Source organism: Coregonus lavaretus (genome assembly GCF_964263955.1).
Source record: "Coregonus lavaretus genome assembly, chromosome: 1".
Classification (NCBI taxonomy): domain Eukaryota; kingdom Metazoa; phylum Chordata; class Actinopteri; order Salmoniformes; family Salmonidae; genus Coregonus; species Coregonus lavaretus.
The window spans coordinates 68090216-68106358 of record NC_139988.1 but is presented as its reverse complement, the minus strand read 5'-3'; the positions used below and the strand labels follow the sequence as shown (position 1 = coordinate 68106358).

The following is a 16143-nucleotide window of genomic DNA, read 5'->3' as shown; positions in this document are numbered from 1 at the left end:
GCAGCTGTAGAACCTTTTGAGGATCTGAGGACCCATGCCAAATCTTTTCAGTCTCCTGAGGGGGAATAGGCTTTGTCGTGCCCTCTTCACGACTGTCTTGGTGTGTTTGGACCATGATAGTTTGTTGGTGATGTGGACACCAAGGAACTTGAAGCTCTCAACCTGTTCCACTACAGCCCCGTCGATGAGAATGGGGGCGTGCTCAGTCCTCTTTTTTTTCCTGTAGTCCACAATCATCTCGTTTGTCTTGGTCACGTTGAGGGAGAGGTTGTTGTCCTGGCACCACACGGCCAGATCTCTGACCTCCTCCCTATAGGCTGTCTCATCGTTGTCGGTGATCAGGCCTACCACTGTTGTGTCGTCGGCAAACTTAATGATGGTGTTGGAGTCGTGCCTGGCCATGCAGTCATGGGTGAACAGAGAGTACAGGAGGGGACTGAGCACGCACCCCTGAGGGGCCCCCGTGTTGAGGATCAGTGTGGCAGATGTGTTGTTACCTACCCTTACCACCTGGGGGCGGCCCGTCAGGAAGTCCAGGATCCAGTTGCAGAGAGAGGTGTTTAGTCCCAGGATCCTTAGCTTAGTGATGAGCTTAGAGGGCACTATGGTGTTGAATGCTGAGCTGTAGTCAATGAATAGCATTCTCACGTAGGTGTTCCTCTTGTCCAGGTGGGAAAGGGCAGTGTGGAGTGCAATAGAGATTGCATCATCTGTGGATCTGTTGGGGCGGTATGCAAATTGGAGTGGGTCTAGGATTTCTGGGATAATTCTGTTGATGTGAGCCATGACCAGCCTTTCAAAGCACTTCATGGCTACAGACGTCAGTGCTACGGGTCGGTAGTCATTTAGGCAAGTTATCTTAGAGTCCTTGGGCACGGGGACTATGGTGGTCTGCTTGAAACATGTTGGTATTACAGACTCAGTCAGGGACATGTTGAAAATGTCAGTGAAGACACTTGCCAGTTGGTCAGCACATGCTCGGAGTACACGTCCTGGTAATCCGTCTGGCCCTGCGGCCTTGTGAATGTTGACCTGCTTAAAAGTCTTACTCACATCGGCTACGGAGAGCGTGATCACATAGTCATCCGGAACAGCTGGTGCTCTCATGCATGCTTCAGTGTTGCTTGCCTCGAAGCGAGCATAGAAGTGGTTTAGCTCGTCTGGTAGGTTTGTGTCACTGGGCAGCTCGCGGCTGTGCTTCCCTTTGTAGTCTGTAATAGTTTTCAAGCCCTGCCACATCCGACGAGCGTCAGAGCCAGTGTAGTACGATTCAATCTTAGACCTGTATTGACTCTTTGCCTGTTTGATGGTTCGTCGGAGGTCATAGCGGGATTTCTTATAAGCGTCCGGGTTAGAGTCCCGTTCCTTGAAAGCGGCAGCTCTACCCTTTAGCTCAGTGCGGATGTTTCCTGTAATGCATGGCTTCTGGTTGGGGTATGTACGTACGGTCACTGTGGGGACGACATCATCGATGCACTTATTGATGAAGCCAGTGACTGATATGGTGTACTCCTCAATGCGGTCTGAAGAATCCCGGAACATGTTCCAGTCTGTGCTAGCAAAACAGTCCTGTAGCTTAGCATCTGCGTCATCTGACCACTTTTTTATTAACCGAGTCACTGGTGCTTCCTGCTTTAGTTTTTGCTTATAAGCAGGAATCAGGACGATAGAGTTATGGTCAGATTTGCCAAATGGAGGGCGAGGGAGAGCTTTGTATGCGTCTCTGTGTGTGGAGTAAAGGTGGTCTAGAGTTTTTTTCCCTCTGGTTGCACATTTAACATGCTGGTAGAAATTAGGTAGAATGGATTTAAGTTTCCCGTTCTACCTAATTGGCTGGCTCACACATAGAATAAGAATGACAATTCTAATTCTATGGGCTCACATTAATATGTAGTTGTGATGTCATAATGGACCAAAAATGCCCAAAATTGTGAATAGCCTAATGTGACCTACCTGTGTTGAACTGCTTGCCCTCATCTCATATTTCCTTGAGGGGAAAGTGTGCTACTGCACTTACTGAAAACATATAACACATTGTACATCAAATGATTGTATAACAATGGACTCTTCATACATATGACAATGGACTGTGTGTGTGTGTGTGTGTGTGTGTGTGTGTGTGTGTGTGTGTGTGTGTGTGTGTGTGTGTGTGTGTGTGGGTGTGTGTGTCGGTGTCACTGCAATAACTGAAGTACTCCGGATGGGCCATAAAGCAGCTTCATAATCAACACCTTATCATACTGACTCATTGCGACCATGTCAGCAGAATTGACTCATAACTGTGTTCACAATGGGATATTGTTCTGACTGTAAACTTTATTTAACTAAGTAGTGGTCTGTAATACTACTAGGACGATTTGTAGCAATACTGTAGGTAATATCTTTAAAATATTAGTTGACTTGAGTAAACCAAAGAAAATTCCAAATTTCAACTTCAAACCCGACCATTTTAAACCTACCTAACATAGTATCAAGTTACTCCATATGTGTCATACATGTATTTCAATCGTATTTAAAAACGTTATGTAATATAATAAGACTTAATACTATATATTATTATAGCTATTATAGCTATGATATAGGCCTAATACAAATATTCAACATATTGAAGACAAAAAGTATTTACAAAGCTTAAACATTAAAATATAGTGTTCTAAAATGTGCTTCATAATTGTATATTGACTGGTAGGCCTACATTCAGATGAATATTATTTTTGGATAAGAAAAGGGCATAAAATGCTTGTGCTTTTTTTTCTCAAAAGGCAGTAGGCTTTTCCGGATAGAGGAAAAAAGTGCTTTTGAGTTTACTCTATTTGGAGTTGTATGGGATCGCAGACTGAGCGAAGGCGGAAGGGAGGGGGGCATTTAAAGTAGCCCAAACGAACTGTCTTGCCAAACGCCTGCGCCGTTCGTCCTGACGAAGTGCCCTCGCCAAGATGTGTAGCCCTACTCACATAACGCAAAGGATTAAACTTTGGATATGTTATTTAGTTTTATTTGCAGTTATTGATGTTTTGGGTAAGTTTGAACTATGTGATCTAAATGTACTACTTCTAGCCGTGTGCTTTTGCTGCATTTTCAACATCGGTGTAATAATTAATAATTGTTGGGAGAGGGCGCAAAACGCAGTTGAGACAGGGAAATAGGCTACAGCTACAAGCACAAGTTTGACACTGTAGTTTCTAAACGGTCCCATGAAATGGTAAGATCGTTACAAAGATGAACATTTCATAGATTCAGTAACATAATTTTGGATATTATTATAGAGAATCATTATATTTGATCAAACTAAATTAATTATAACTGGATAAATGGATAAAATAATTTAACCCCAAACTCGTTTTGTTGTAATTTGCCTAAATCTGTCCACATCGCTCTCCGTGCTCTCCTCAGACTGTTTGAGACTGGCCTCCAGTTTCCATGTTTCCCATTATGATTCCTTACCACCTGATGAGATGACAAAGGGGAATTATAGGCTTAGCATTGTGCTAGTAAGAGGACCATCAGTCATAAGTAGCTTCATCATGTTAATAGTGTGTGTGTGTGTGTGTGTGTGTGTGTGTGTGCGTGTGTGTGTGTGCATGCGAGCTTGTGTGCAGGTGTGTCCCATTCCTTGAAGTTCAATAAGCATGCCAAAAGTGATTTGATTGATTGCAAAGAAGAATCACTATTTATTAAAAAGGTGTCTTATGTCAAACACACACATGTACACACACACCGAATTAGGCTATCTACACCCTTACAAAAAAGTCCTACAGGAATCCTGCATGAAAAATCCTACAGGAATCCTGCAGAGTATACAGTGGGGAGAACAAGTATTTGATACACTGCCGATTTTGCAGGTTTTCCTACTTACAAAGCATGTAGAGGTCTGTAATTTTTATCATAGGTAGTACACTTCAACTGTGAGAGACGGAATCTAAAACAAAAATCCAGAAAATCACATTGTATGATTTTTAAGTAATTAATTTGCATTTTATTGCATGGCATAAGTATTTGATCACCTACCAACCAGTAAGAATTCCGGCTCTCACAGACCTGTTAGTTTTTCTTTAAGAAGCCCTCCTGTTCTCCACTCATTACTTGTATTAACTGCACCTGTTTGAACTCGTTACCTATATAAAAGACACCTGTCCACACACTCAATCAAACAGACTCCAACCTCTCCACAATGGCCAAGACCAGAGAGCTGTGTAAGGACATCAGGGATAAAATTGTAGACCTGCACAAGGCTGGGATGGGCTACAGGACAATAGGCAAGCAGCTTGGTGAGAAGGCAACAACTGTTGGCGCAATTATTAGAAAATTTAAGAAGTTCAAGATGACGGTCAATCACCCTCGGTCTGGGGCTCCATGCAAGATCTCACCTCGTGGGGCATCAATGATCATGAGGAAGGTGAGGGATCAGCCCAGAACTACACGGCAGGACCTGGTCAATGACCTGAAGAGAGCTAGGACCACAGTCTCAAAGAAAACCATTAGTAACACACTACGCCGTCATGGATTAAAATCCTGCAGCGCATGCAAGGTCCCCCTGCTCAAGCCAGCGCATGTCCAGGCCCGTCTGAAGTTTGCCAATGACCATCTGGATGATCCAGAGGCGGAATGGGAGAAGGTCATGTGGTCTGATGAGACAAAAATAGAGCTTTTTGGTCTAAACTCCACTCGCCATGTTTGGAGGAAGAAGAAGGATGAGTACAACCCCAAGAACACCATCCCAACCGTGAAGCATGGAGGTGGAGACATCATTCCTTGGGGATGCTTTTCTGCAAAGGGGACAGGGCGACTGCACCGTATTGAGGGGAGGATGGATGGGGCCATGTATCGTGAGATCTTGGCCAACAACCTCCTTCCCTCAGTAAGAGCATTGAAGATGGGTCGTGGCTGGGTCTTCCAGCATGAGAACGACCCGAAATACACAGCCAGGGCAACTAAGGAGTGGCTCCGTAAGAAGCATCTCAAGGTCCTGGAGTGGCCTAGCCAGTCTCCAGACCTGAACCCAATAGAAAATCTTTGGAGGGAGCTGAAAGTCCGTATTGCCCAGCGACAGCCCCGAAACCTGAAGGATCTGGAGAAGGTCTGTATGGAGGAGTAGGCCAAAATCCCTGCTGCAGTGTGTGCAAACCTGGTCAAGACCTACAGGAAACGTATGATCTCTGTAATTGCAAACAAAGGTTTCTGTACCGAATATTAAGTTCTGCTTTTCTGATGTATCAAATACTTATGTCATGCAATAAAATGCACATTAATTACTTAAAAATCATACAATGTGATTTTCTGGATTTCTGTTTTAGATTCCGTCTCTCACAGTTGAAGTGTACCTATGATAAAAATTACAGACCTCTATATGCTTTGTAAGTAGGAAAACCTGCAAAATTGGCAGTGTATCAAATACTTGTTCTCCCCACTGTATATCCTGCAGGACTTCCTATTCCTGCAGGATATCCCACTGGATTTTCAGAGCCATTTTCCTGTAGGACAGGAAACTGTAGGAATCATGCAGGTAGTCCTTCAAGAAAACAATCCAGCAGGAATCCTGAAAATAGTCCTCAAATAAATCCTGCAGGATTATTTCCTGAAGCACTACCTACAGCAAAATGGACCCACAATGCTGTTGGACATCCTGTAGGTAAGATTCCTGACGGTAATTCTAAAAGATTTGCAGGGCCATTTTCCTGTAGTACAACCCGCGGGATCCCTTCCTCATCCACATAAAGCACAAGATATCTGATTGCATAGCAATTGTATTATTCAATGCAGCAACAGCGGGCATGTTCCATTTCACCAGCATTGCATAAAATATGATTCCTAGGAGAAAGAAAATATGCGATTTTTAATAAAAATGGTAAAAGCATAGGTAAAAGAGTGAGAGTAATGGTGACATCACATGAACAGCTTATGTGTATTGGTGTAAAGGGAAACGAATGTCTGCTATGGTAAACTTGGTGATAGTTGGTTTTAATATGGCTGGTACACCAACAACATCAGGATTCAGTCCTGCAGGATTCGTGCTGGAATTTACTTGGTCCAGCAGGAATTTCCATATCCTGCAGGAATATCAGAATCCTGCAGGTTTCGGTCCTGCAGGATTCCTGCAGCAATTGTCATGGTCCTGCAGGAATTTCAACACCTTCACAATTCCTTCACAAAGGGTCGAATTCCTGCATGATTCCTGTAGGACTTTTTTGTAAGAGCCACACACACCGAATTGGGTCAGTAATACATTTAGCAGATTGTGCTTCTTTCTGTTGTTATGAAACCTGTTTGTTTGTGTGCGACCTTGCACGTTTCTATATGTATGATTGCTGTATGTGTACTATGCATATGTGTGTGCATGTGTGTCTACATGCTATGTTTACGTAGAGTTTGGTGAGTGACTCCACTGTCATTCCAGGTTCCAACATCTGTACATCCCGAGGGGCCAGCACATGTAAGCAGTGTCTGGCTGTACATCCTACCTGTGCGTGGTGCTTCCAAGAGGTGGGCCTAAATTCTCCCTAATTTGTCCTTCAATTCTCCTTTCCTGAGGGATCACTGTCCTGTGTAACAGAGATGGTTTGGTGAATATAGATTACATGATGAGTAAAAATAAGCTTGCCTATAACCTAAAGACTCATGCTAGGTCCCCTGATCTAATGCCTAGGCTTAGCTCAGAAGGCTAACACAGTCTTGTAGCACGCAGATGACTCCTGTTTGGACATGTTGTAATCAATCTGGTGATGAATCACAGGAAATGGTTAGAGCAATGAATTCTCATTGTATGACATGACGTTAGTTGGGCCACAGAATAGTGTTGTAATTGTAATTACTGGCAATGGCTGGGGACTGCCCTTTGGCAACTCCCTGGCATGTGTTAGTCCCTTCCTCCCTGAAATGTTTATTCATTTTCTCCATGAATTCTCCCTATGATTCTATTTCTGGGTCGTTCCACCAATTCAGTGTCTTTTGAGAAGTGTAACTTGGTAAAATAAAACGTTAATTGACCTAATTTTAACATTGTGTTAGAAAAAGCACATGTTCAACTCTCAAGTAAGTGCCTGTTAAGTGCCAAATAAAGTAACAGGGTTGACGATTTCTTCTTAAATCAGCCATGAATCCACTTATGACAGGGGGAATTGAAGCGTGTTGTGTGCAGCAGGGAGTGGCAATTGAATGCAAGCTTTTAAAAAAATAATATGAAATTGTTAAAACAGTTCTAGCCTGTCTATTTATGGGTAACAGGGTTTACGTGTTATGCTCGGCCTGCTCAGTTTTCCACCACAAAACACCAGAAATTGCCAAAAAGAGTACAACCAGCACACCTTTTACTCTATGATTTGATTATTAGATGTTCAGTGTTTCTTTTGAAAAAAATATTTAAAAAGGAATAGTTTCACCATATTAAAGAGATACTTCAGGATTTTGGCAATGAAGCCCTTTATCTACTTCCCCAGAGTCAGATGAACTCGTGGATAACATTTTTATTTCTCTGTTTGAAGCAAGTTGCTAACTAGCGTTAGCGCAATTGATAACTAGTGTTAGCACAATGACTGGAAGTCTATGATAACTGCTAGCATGCTAGTTAGCATTGGCTCGCGAAACTACCTCTAACTTCCTTCATACCAGATGCAGAGACATAAAAATGATATTCATGAGTTCATCAGACTCTGGGGAAGTAGATAAAGGGCTTCACTGCCAAAATCCCAAAGTATCCCTTTAAAACAAGAGTTCAGTTCATGTAACAGGGTTGACCTTAAAATGTGGGACAGAAGTAAATCAATCACTAATCACATGAAATAAATAATCATCTTCAGAAATGACTTTGTCAAAGCAACAAAATAACTAGGGTCTTACAATGATGGTGAAATTTGGAGACATTTTGGGATTAAGTAGGTTAAAATCTTCCTAGAAGTGACACCGGTTGACGGTGGTTGACATGTTAAAATGAAGGATTTTGGCACTTTAGCAAGCATTTATTCATATAAAAAATATGATTTTTTGAATTCTCCATGTGGTCTATATTAAAGGGCATTTCGTTTAATATAACAGGCTTTTAAATTCAATATTGGTCCACAATTTCTAATCAAAATATCAAAGTGATGCAAAAGTACTCTATTCGTGGAACGACCCTTCTATGGTATGGGGCATGTCAGGACTTGCCCTTTCACCTCCATGGCCTGGCTAAAAACAAGATGGCCTTCCCCACACAACACATAGGCAGTGTTATAACTGCTACTTTTAGCTTTGTTGAAGGGAAGGAAGGGGAGAGATCACTGCACTGCAGCACGCCATTTCAGGAACTATATTGTTCATGATGTGTACTGCTACTTAATACTTCAAGAGCCCCAAAAAGTCACACTTTATACAAAGTGTTGCCAAACTATCAACCATCAGTAAACACTTCCTGTTTCTCTAACTAACTTCCTGGATTGTTCCATCAGGACTTTGGGCAGGGGGTGGCAGGCTCTTCTCGTTGTGACCTGAAGCGTAACCTGGTGGCGGCGGGCTGTGATCAGACCGCCCTTGAGTTCCCCACCAGCAAGCTGCAGGTGAAAGAGGACCGGCCCCTCAGCGACAAGGCAGCCGGAGACACGGTCGACGCCACCCAGATCCAACCTCAGAGACTTCACATCACCCTCAGACCAGGTGAGATTATTAGATTGAGACCAGGTGAGATTATTACACTCAGATCAAAAGAGATTATGCCTATTACATTTTGGCCAAGTGGGATTAACACAATGAGACCAGGTGGGATTATTACACTCAGACCAAGTGAGATTATTAAATCCCCAGACCAGGTGAGATTATTACACTGACAACAGGTAAAATCATTACACTCAAACTAGGTGAGATTATTACACTGATACTAGGTGGTATTATTGCACTCAAAACAGGTGAGATTATTACACACTCAGACCAAGTGAGACTTCACATCACCCTCACACCAGGTGAGATTATTAGACTGAGACTCCATCACCCTCAGACCAGGTGATATTATTACATGAGACCCGGTGAGGTCATTACATACAGACCAGCTCATCCCAAATTTCCACCTCTCCCCCTGTCAGACGACTCCAAGCGGTTCACAGTGAAGGTGCGCCAGGTAGAGGACTACCCGGTGGACCTGTACTACCTCATGGACCTGTCCTTTTCCATGAACGACGACCTGTTCCGCCTCCGCACCCTGGGGAAAGGCCTGGCCAAGGAAATGGGACGCACCACCAGCAACCTGCGCATGGGCTTCGGAGCCTTCGTGGACAAGCCACTGTCGCCTTACATGTACATCTCCCCCAAGGAGGCCCTGCTCAACCCCTGTCACGGGTAAACCAGGGTTATTAAACTAGGGTTAACTTTGTTTTAGTTTATCCTTAATTTATACAGGTTAATAACATTAAGATGGGAAATATATATTTTAGAATAGGGAAGAGGAAAGCTCTGTTCAACCACATTGACACCCATTTGCACACTTCTCTCAATAAAACACCAAGAACTATCAGTCCTTGTATAACTCCCTCTTTAAACTTGAGAGTGGTTACATTTCCCCAGCCCAGTCCTTCATCTCACCAAACAGTGGCAAGGTCAGGCTGTTGAAATTGTAGGTTGTGCCTTTAAACTGTTTTGTGTAAAAGCTAGCTGTTGTTGTTGAGTCATTGTGAGACTCTGTGGGTGATGATGCTTAGTCAGCATGTAGGAGTCAGACAGAGGTAATCCAGAGATCTCAACAGGGGTTTAAGCAGCAATTACAAGATTGTCTGACTCCACCCTGGTTTAGTTGAACTCGCTTTTCACAGATTTGAGGCTTTGCTTCCTCTCACACCCACATTATCATTCACTCTCTCTATTTCTGTCTCTCTATCTCGCTCGCTCTCTCTCCAAAATAGAACAGGACTGTATATCTACAGTGCATTCGGAAAGTATTCAGACCCTTTCAATTTTCCCACATTTTGTTACGTTACAGCCTTATTCTAAAATTGATTAAAAAAAGAATAATCAGCATCAATGTAAACACAATAACCCATAATGACAAAGCAAAAACAGGTCTGTCGAACATTTTTGCAAATGTATTAAAAATAAAAAACAGAAAACCTTATGTGGACTCCAATGAAGTTGTAGAAAAACATCTCCAGGATGATCAATGGAAACAGGATGCACCTGAGCTCAATTTCGAGTCTCATAGCAAAGGATCTGGATACTTATCATCCTGTTTCCATTGATCATCCTGGAGATGTTTTTCTACAACTTCATTGGAGTCCACCTGTGGTAAATTCAATTGATTGGACATTATTTGGAGAAGCACACGCCTGTCTATATAAGGTCCCACAGTTGACAGTGCATGTCAGAGCAAAACCAAGCCATGAGGTCGAAGGAATTGTCCGTAGAACTCCGAGGCAGGATTGTGTCGAGGCACAGAACTGGGGAAGGGTACCAAAACATTTCTGCAGCATTGAAGGTCCCCAAGAACACAGTGGCCTCCATCATTCTTAAATGGAAGAAGTTTGGAACCACCAAGACTCTTACTAGAGCTGGCCGCCCGGTCAAACTGCGCAATCAAGGGAGAAGGGCCTTGGTCAGGGAGGTGACCAAGAACGTGACGGTCGCTCTGACAGAGCTCCAGTGTTCCTCTGTGGAGATGGAAGAACATTCCACAAGGACAACCATCTCTGCAGCACTCCACCAATCAGGCCTTCATGGTAGAGTGGCCAGACGGAAGTCACTCCTCAGTAAAAGGCACATGACAGCCCGCTTGGAGTTTGCCAAAAGACACCTAAAACTTGCTCTGGAGCGCTCAGGACCTCAGACTGGGGCGAAGGTTCACCTTCCTACAGGACAATGACCCTAAGCACACAGCCAAGACAATGCAGGAGTGGCTTTGGGACAAGTGACTGAATGTCCTTGAGTGGCCCAGCCAGAGGACGGACTTGAACTGGATCGAACATCTCTGGAGAGACCTGAAAATAGCTGTGCAGCGACGCTCCCCATCCAACCTGACAGAGCTTGAGAGGATCTGCAGAGAAGAATAGGAGAAACTCCCCAAATACAGGTGTGCCAAGCTTGTAGCGTCGTACCCAAGAAGACTCGAGGCTGTAATCACTGCCAAAGGTGCTTCAACAAAGTAATTAGTAAAGGGTCTGAATACTTATGTAAAATGTGATATTTCAGTTTTTTATTTGTAGTAAATTAGCAAACATTTACAAAAAACTGTTTTTGCTTTCTCATTATGGGGTATTGTGTGATTGATGAGGGGAAATAAATGTTTTTAATTAATTTTAGAATAAGGCTGTAAGCTAACAAAACGTGGAAAAAGTCAAGGGGTCTGAATACTTTCCGAAGGCACTGTATGTAGGTAATATACTTTGTCTGTACACAATATATACAATAATACATTTGCAAAAATGTCTAAAAACCTGTTTTTTCTTTGTCATTATGGGGTATTGTGTGTATATTGATGGGGGGGGGGGGGGGACGACAATTTAATCCATTTTAGAATAAGGCTGTAACGTAACAAAATGCAGAAAAAGTCAAGGGGTCTGAATACTTTCCGAATGCAATGTAAATCAATGGCGGTCGGTGACGTTTAAAATGAGGGAAGACAATATTTTTTTTAATGAGCATGGCCTTATTTCTATTACAGCACAATGGATGACTGTCATTCATATTCCATTCACCCAGCTCAATGTAACATCGATAGGTTTAGGCTACTACATTGGGGCGACAGGTAGCTTAGTGGTTAAGAGCGTTGTGCCAGTAACCAAAAAGTCGCTGGTTCTAATCCCCGAGCCGACTAGGTGAAAAATCTGTCGATCTGCCCTTGAGCAAGGCACTTAACCCTAATTGCTCCTGTAAGTCGCTCTGGATAAGAGCGTCTGCTAAATGACGTAAAATGTAATGTAAAAATGTACATGGTTCTCAAATTTTCCCTATACCCATCATGAGGTTGCTACAACCTAGCCTATCAATGAAAGTTTACAACGTAATGAAGGAGACAGACAGTGACACATTCAATACCGCCTTGCACACTCTTGCCTGCATCAACAGAATCGGCGGAATGAATACACCCCTGATCACACGCAAACACGGTTCACTTTCATAGTAGCCACATACTTACAGCATGAACATTTTGCTCGTTGCATAATTCCTTCTAGCATCTACACACTCTCCTCCTCTGACCTTTTCCCTTTGCTTGTAGACTTCAGTGCACAATACATCAGCTGTCCGTGACCATGCGAAAAAACCTTTCCAAGACAAACCTTCATATCATAACAGCTATCTGGTACACACAGTCTACATACAGTGAGGGGAAAAAAAAGTATTTGATCCCCTGCTGATTTTGTACGTTTGCCCACTGACAAAGACATGATCAGTCTATAATTTTAATGGTAGGGTTATTTGAACAGTGAGAGACAGAATAACAACAACAAAAAATCCAGAAAAACGCATGTCAGAAATTTTATGAATTGATTTGCATTTTAATGAGGGAAATAAGTATTTGACCCCTCTGCAAAACATGACTTAGTACTTGGTGGCAAAACCCTTGTTGGCAATCACAGAGGTCAGACGTTTCTTGTAGTTGGCCACCAGGTTTGCACACATCTCAGGAGGGATTTTGTCCCACTCCTCTTTGCAGATCTTCTCCAAGTCATTAAGGTTTTGAGGCTGACGTTTGGTAACTCAAACCTTCAGCTCCCTCCACAGATTTTCTATGGGATTAAGGTCTGGAGACTGGCTAGGCCACTCCAGGACCTTAAAGTGCTTCTTCTTGAGCCACTCCTTTGTTGCCTTGGCCATGTGTTTTGGGTCATTGTCATGCTGGAATACCCATCTACGACCCATTTTCAATGCCCTGGCTGAGGGAAGGAGGTTCTCACCCAAGATTTGACGGTACATGGCCCCGTCCATCGTCCCTTTGATGCTGTGAAGTTGTCCTGTCCCCTTAGTAGAAAAACACCCCCAAAGCATAATGTTTCCACCTCCATGTTTGACGGTGGGGATGGTGTTCTTGGGGTCATAGGCAGCATTCCTTCTCCTCCAAACACGGCGAGTTCAGTTGATGCCAAAGAGCTCGATTTTGGTCTCATCTGACCACAACACTTTCACCCAGTTCTCCTCTGAATCATTCAGATGTTCATTGGCAAACTTCAGACGGCCCTGTATATGTGCTTTCTTGAGCAGGGGGACCTTGTGGGCGCTGCAGGATTTCAGTCCTTCACGGCATAGTGTGTTACCAATTGTTTTCTTGGTGACTATGGTCCCAGCTGCCTTGAGATCATTGACAAGATCTTCCCGTGTAGTTCTGGGCTGATTCCTCACTGTTCTCATGATCATTGCAACTCCACAAGGTGAGATCTTGCATTGAGCCCCAGGCCGAGGGAGATTGACAGTTATTTTGTGTTTCTTCCATTTGCGAATAATCACACCAACTGTTGTCACCTTCTCACCAAGCTGCTTGGCGATGGTCTTGTAGCCCATTCCAGCCTTGTGTAGGTCTACAATCTTGTCCCTGACATCGTTGGAGAGCTCTTTGGTCTTGGCCATGGTGGAGAGTTTGGAATCTGATTGATTGATTGCTTCTGTGGACAGGTGTCTTTTATACAGGTAACAAACTGAGATTAGGAGCACTCCCTTTAAGAGTGTGCTCTTAATCTCAGCTTGTTACCTGTATAAAAGACACCTGGGAGCCAGAAATCCTTCTGATTGAGAAGGGGTCAAATACTTATTTCCCTCATTAAAATGCAAATCAATTTATCACATTTTTGACATACGTTTTTCTGGATTTCTTTGTTGTTATTCTTTCTCTAACTGTTCAAATAAACCTACCATTAAAATTATAGACTGATCATTTCTTTGTCAGTGGGCAAACGTAAAAAATCAGCAGGGGATCAAATATTATTTTCCCTCACTGTAGTTTTCACCATATCAGCTAATAACGTCATAGTCAACATAACAACTAGCTAGTAAACCTGCTACACTCATGTAGTACAGTGTACAGTCAGCAAGCAGTTTAGCAGTTACACCTGTGGGCCCCGGTGGCAATAAATTAATAAAAGCAAATGCTTACCTTGACTTGGAAGAGTTCCAGTGTTGGATAGCCATAGCCAGCTAGTTAACATAGCATCCCTCTCTGTTTTGAGCCAGGTATTTTTAGTAGGCTAAACTAGCTAACTGCATTCGCTAGCGAAGTGAAAGTGTCTCCTGAGTGGCGCAGTGGTCTAAGGCACTGCATCGCAGTGCTAGCTGTGCCACTAGAGATCCTGGTTCGAATCCAGGCTCTGTCGTAGCTGGCCGTGACCGGGAGACCCATGGGGCGGCGCGCAATTGGCCCAGCATCGTCCAGGGTAGGGGAGGCAGGGCCGGCAGGGAGGGAGCTCAGTTGATAGAGCATGGCGTTTGCAACGCCAGGGTTGTGGGTTTGATTCCCACAGGGGGTATGAAAAAAGAATAATAATGTAAGTCGCTCTGGATAAGAGCGTCTGCTAAATGACGTAAATGTAAAATGTAAATGAAAGTGAACAAATTACAACAAAATATAGCTAGCTGTCTCTCTCTCTCTCTTGCTTCTCCTTCATTTTTAAAGAAATTAATTTGTTCAAAACTGTTTAAATATTGTCTTTCTCTTGCTTTGAGTCAACTACTCACCACATTTTATGCACTGCAGGGCTAGCTAGCTGTAGCTTTTGCTTTCAGTACTAGATTCGTTCTCTGATCCTTTGATTGGGTGGACAACATCTCAGTTCATGCTGCAAGAGCTTTGATAGGTTGGAGGACATCCTCCGGAAGTTGTCATACTTACTGTGTAAGTGTATGGAAGGGGGTGAGACCCATGAGCCTCCTAGGTTTTGTATTGAAATCAATGTACCCAGAGGAGGACGGAAACTAGCTGTCCTCCGGCTACACCATGGTGCTACCCCACAGAGTGCTTTTGAGGCTACTGTAGACCTTCATTGCAAAACAGTGTGTTTTAATCAATTATTTGGTGACATGAATATATTTAATATAGTTTTATCTAAAAAGGATAACTTTTTTAATGTTTTACTATAAAAAAAAAAAAAAATTCACAGAGGATTGTCCTCCCCTCCTCTGAGGAGCCTCCACTGATGTAAATATATTTTTAAAAAATCCCTCTTTGTACAAATAGAACAGTGGGTTGAATGGATGGATGGATTGATTGATTAATTAATTGATTCTGATTGATTAATTAATGAATTAATTGATTGGCAGGATCAACACCACATGCCTGCCCCAGTTTGGCTACAAGCATGTGCTGTCTCTGACTGAGGAGGTGGGCCGCTTCACTGAGGAAGTGAAGAAACAGATCGTGTCCAGGAACAGAGATGCCCCTGAGGGAGGCTTCGACGCCATCATACAGGCTGCTGTGTGTAATGTGAGGCCAGTGTAACATCACACACACACACACACACACACACACACACACAGTGTCTAACTCTTTATCTTTTTACCATTTTTGTTCACTCACCCATCCTCTGTTGGTCAACCTCAGGAGAAGATCGGCTGGCGTCAGGGTGCCTCTCACCTCCTGATCTTCACCACCGATGCCAAGACCCACGTGGCGCTGGACGGGCGCCTGGCGGGTATCGTGCAGCCCAATGACGGGCAGTGCCACCTCAACTCAGAGAACATGTACAGCATGTCTACTATCATGGTCAGTCGGGTTGGCGCATCATGTGTCGTTTGTGTGTGTGTGCATGTGCATGTGTACAGTGAGGGAAAAAAGTATTTGATCCCCTGTTGATTTTGACGTTTGCCAACTGACAAAGACATGATCAGTCTATAATTTTAGTGGTAGGTTTATCTGAACAGTGAGAGACAGAATAACAACAAAAAAATCCAGAAAAACGCATAGCAAAAATGTTATAAATTGATTTGCATTTTAATGAGGGAAATAAGTATTTGACCCCTCTGCAAAACATGACTTAGTACTTGGTGGCAAAACCCTTGTTGGCAATCACAGAGGTCAGACGTTTCTTGTAGTTGGCCACCAGGTTTGCACACATCTCAGGAGGGATTTTGTCCCACTCCTCTTTGCAGATCCTCTCCAAGTCATTAAGGTTTCGAGGCTGATGTTTGGCAACTCGAACCTTCAGCTCCCTCCACAGATTTTCTATGGGATTAAGGTCTGGAGACTGGCTAGGCCACTCCAGGACCTTA

At 43.3% G+C, this 16143-nt stretch overlaps 1 protein-coding gene across 1 annotated transcript in view; it reads left to right on the top strand.

Moving 5' to 3' along the window:
* Positions 1-2917: 2917 nt before the first annotated feature.
* Positions 2918-16143, top strand: part of LOC311135474 (integrin beta-3-like) — a 31124-nt gene continuing 17898 nt past the window's right edge. Inside the window, exons 1-6 of the mRNA XM_084169447.1 lie at positions 2918-3018; positions 6395-6480; positions 8421-8625; positions 9048-9300; positions 15196-15358; positions 15476-15637. Coding sequence (XP_084025573.1) covers positions 2937-3018; positions 6395-6480; positions 8421-8625; positions 9048-9300; positions 15196-15358; positions 15476-15637 — 951 coding nt within the window. The 5' untranslated portion in view covers positions 2918-2936. The remainder of the gene's footprint in view (positions 3019-6394; positions 6481-8420; positions 8626-9047; positions 9301-15195; positions 15359-15475; positions 15638-16143) is intronic.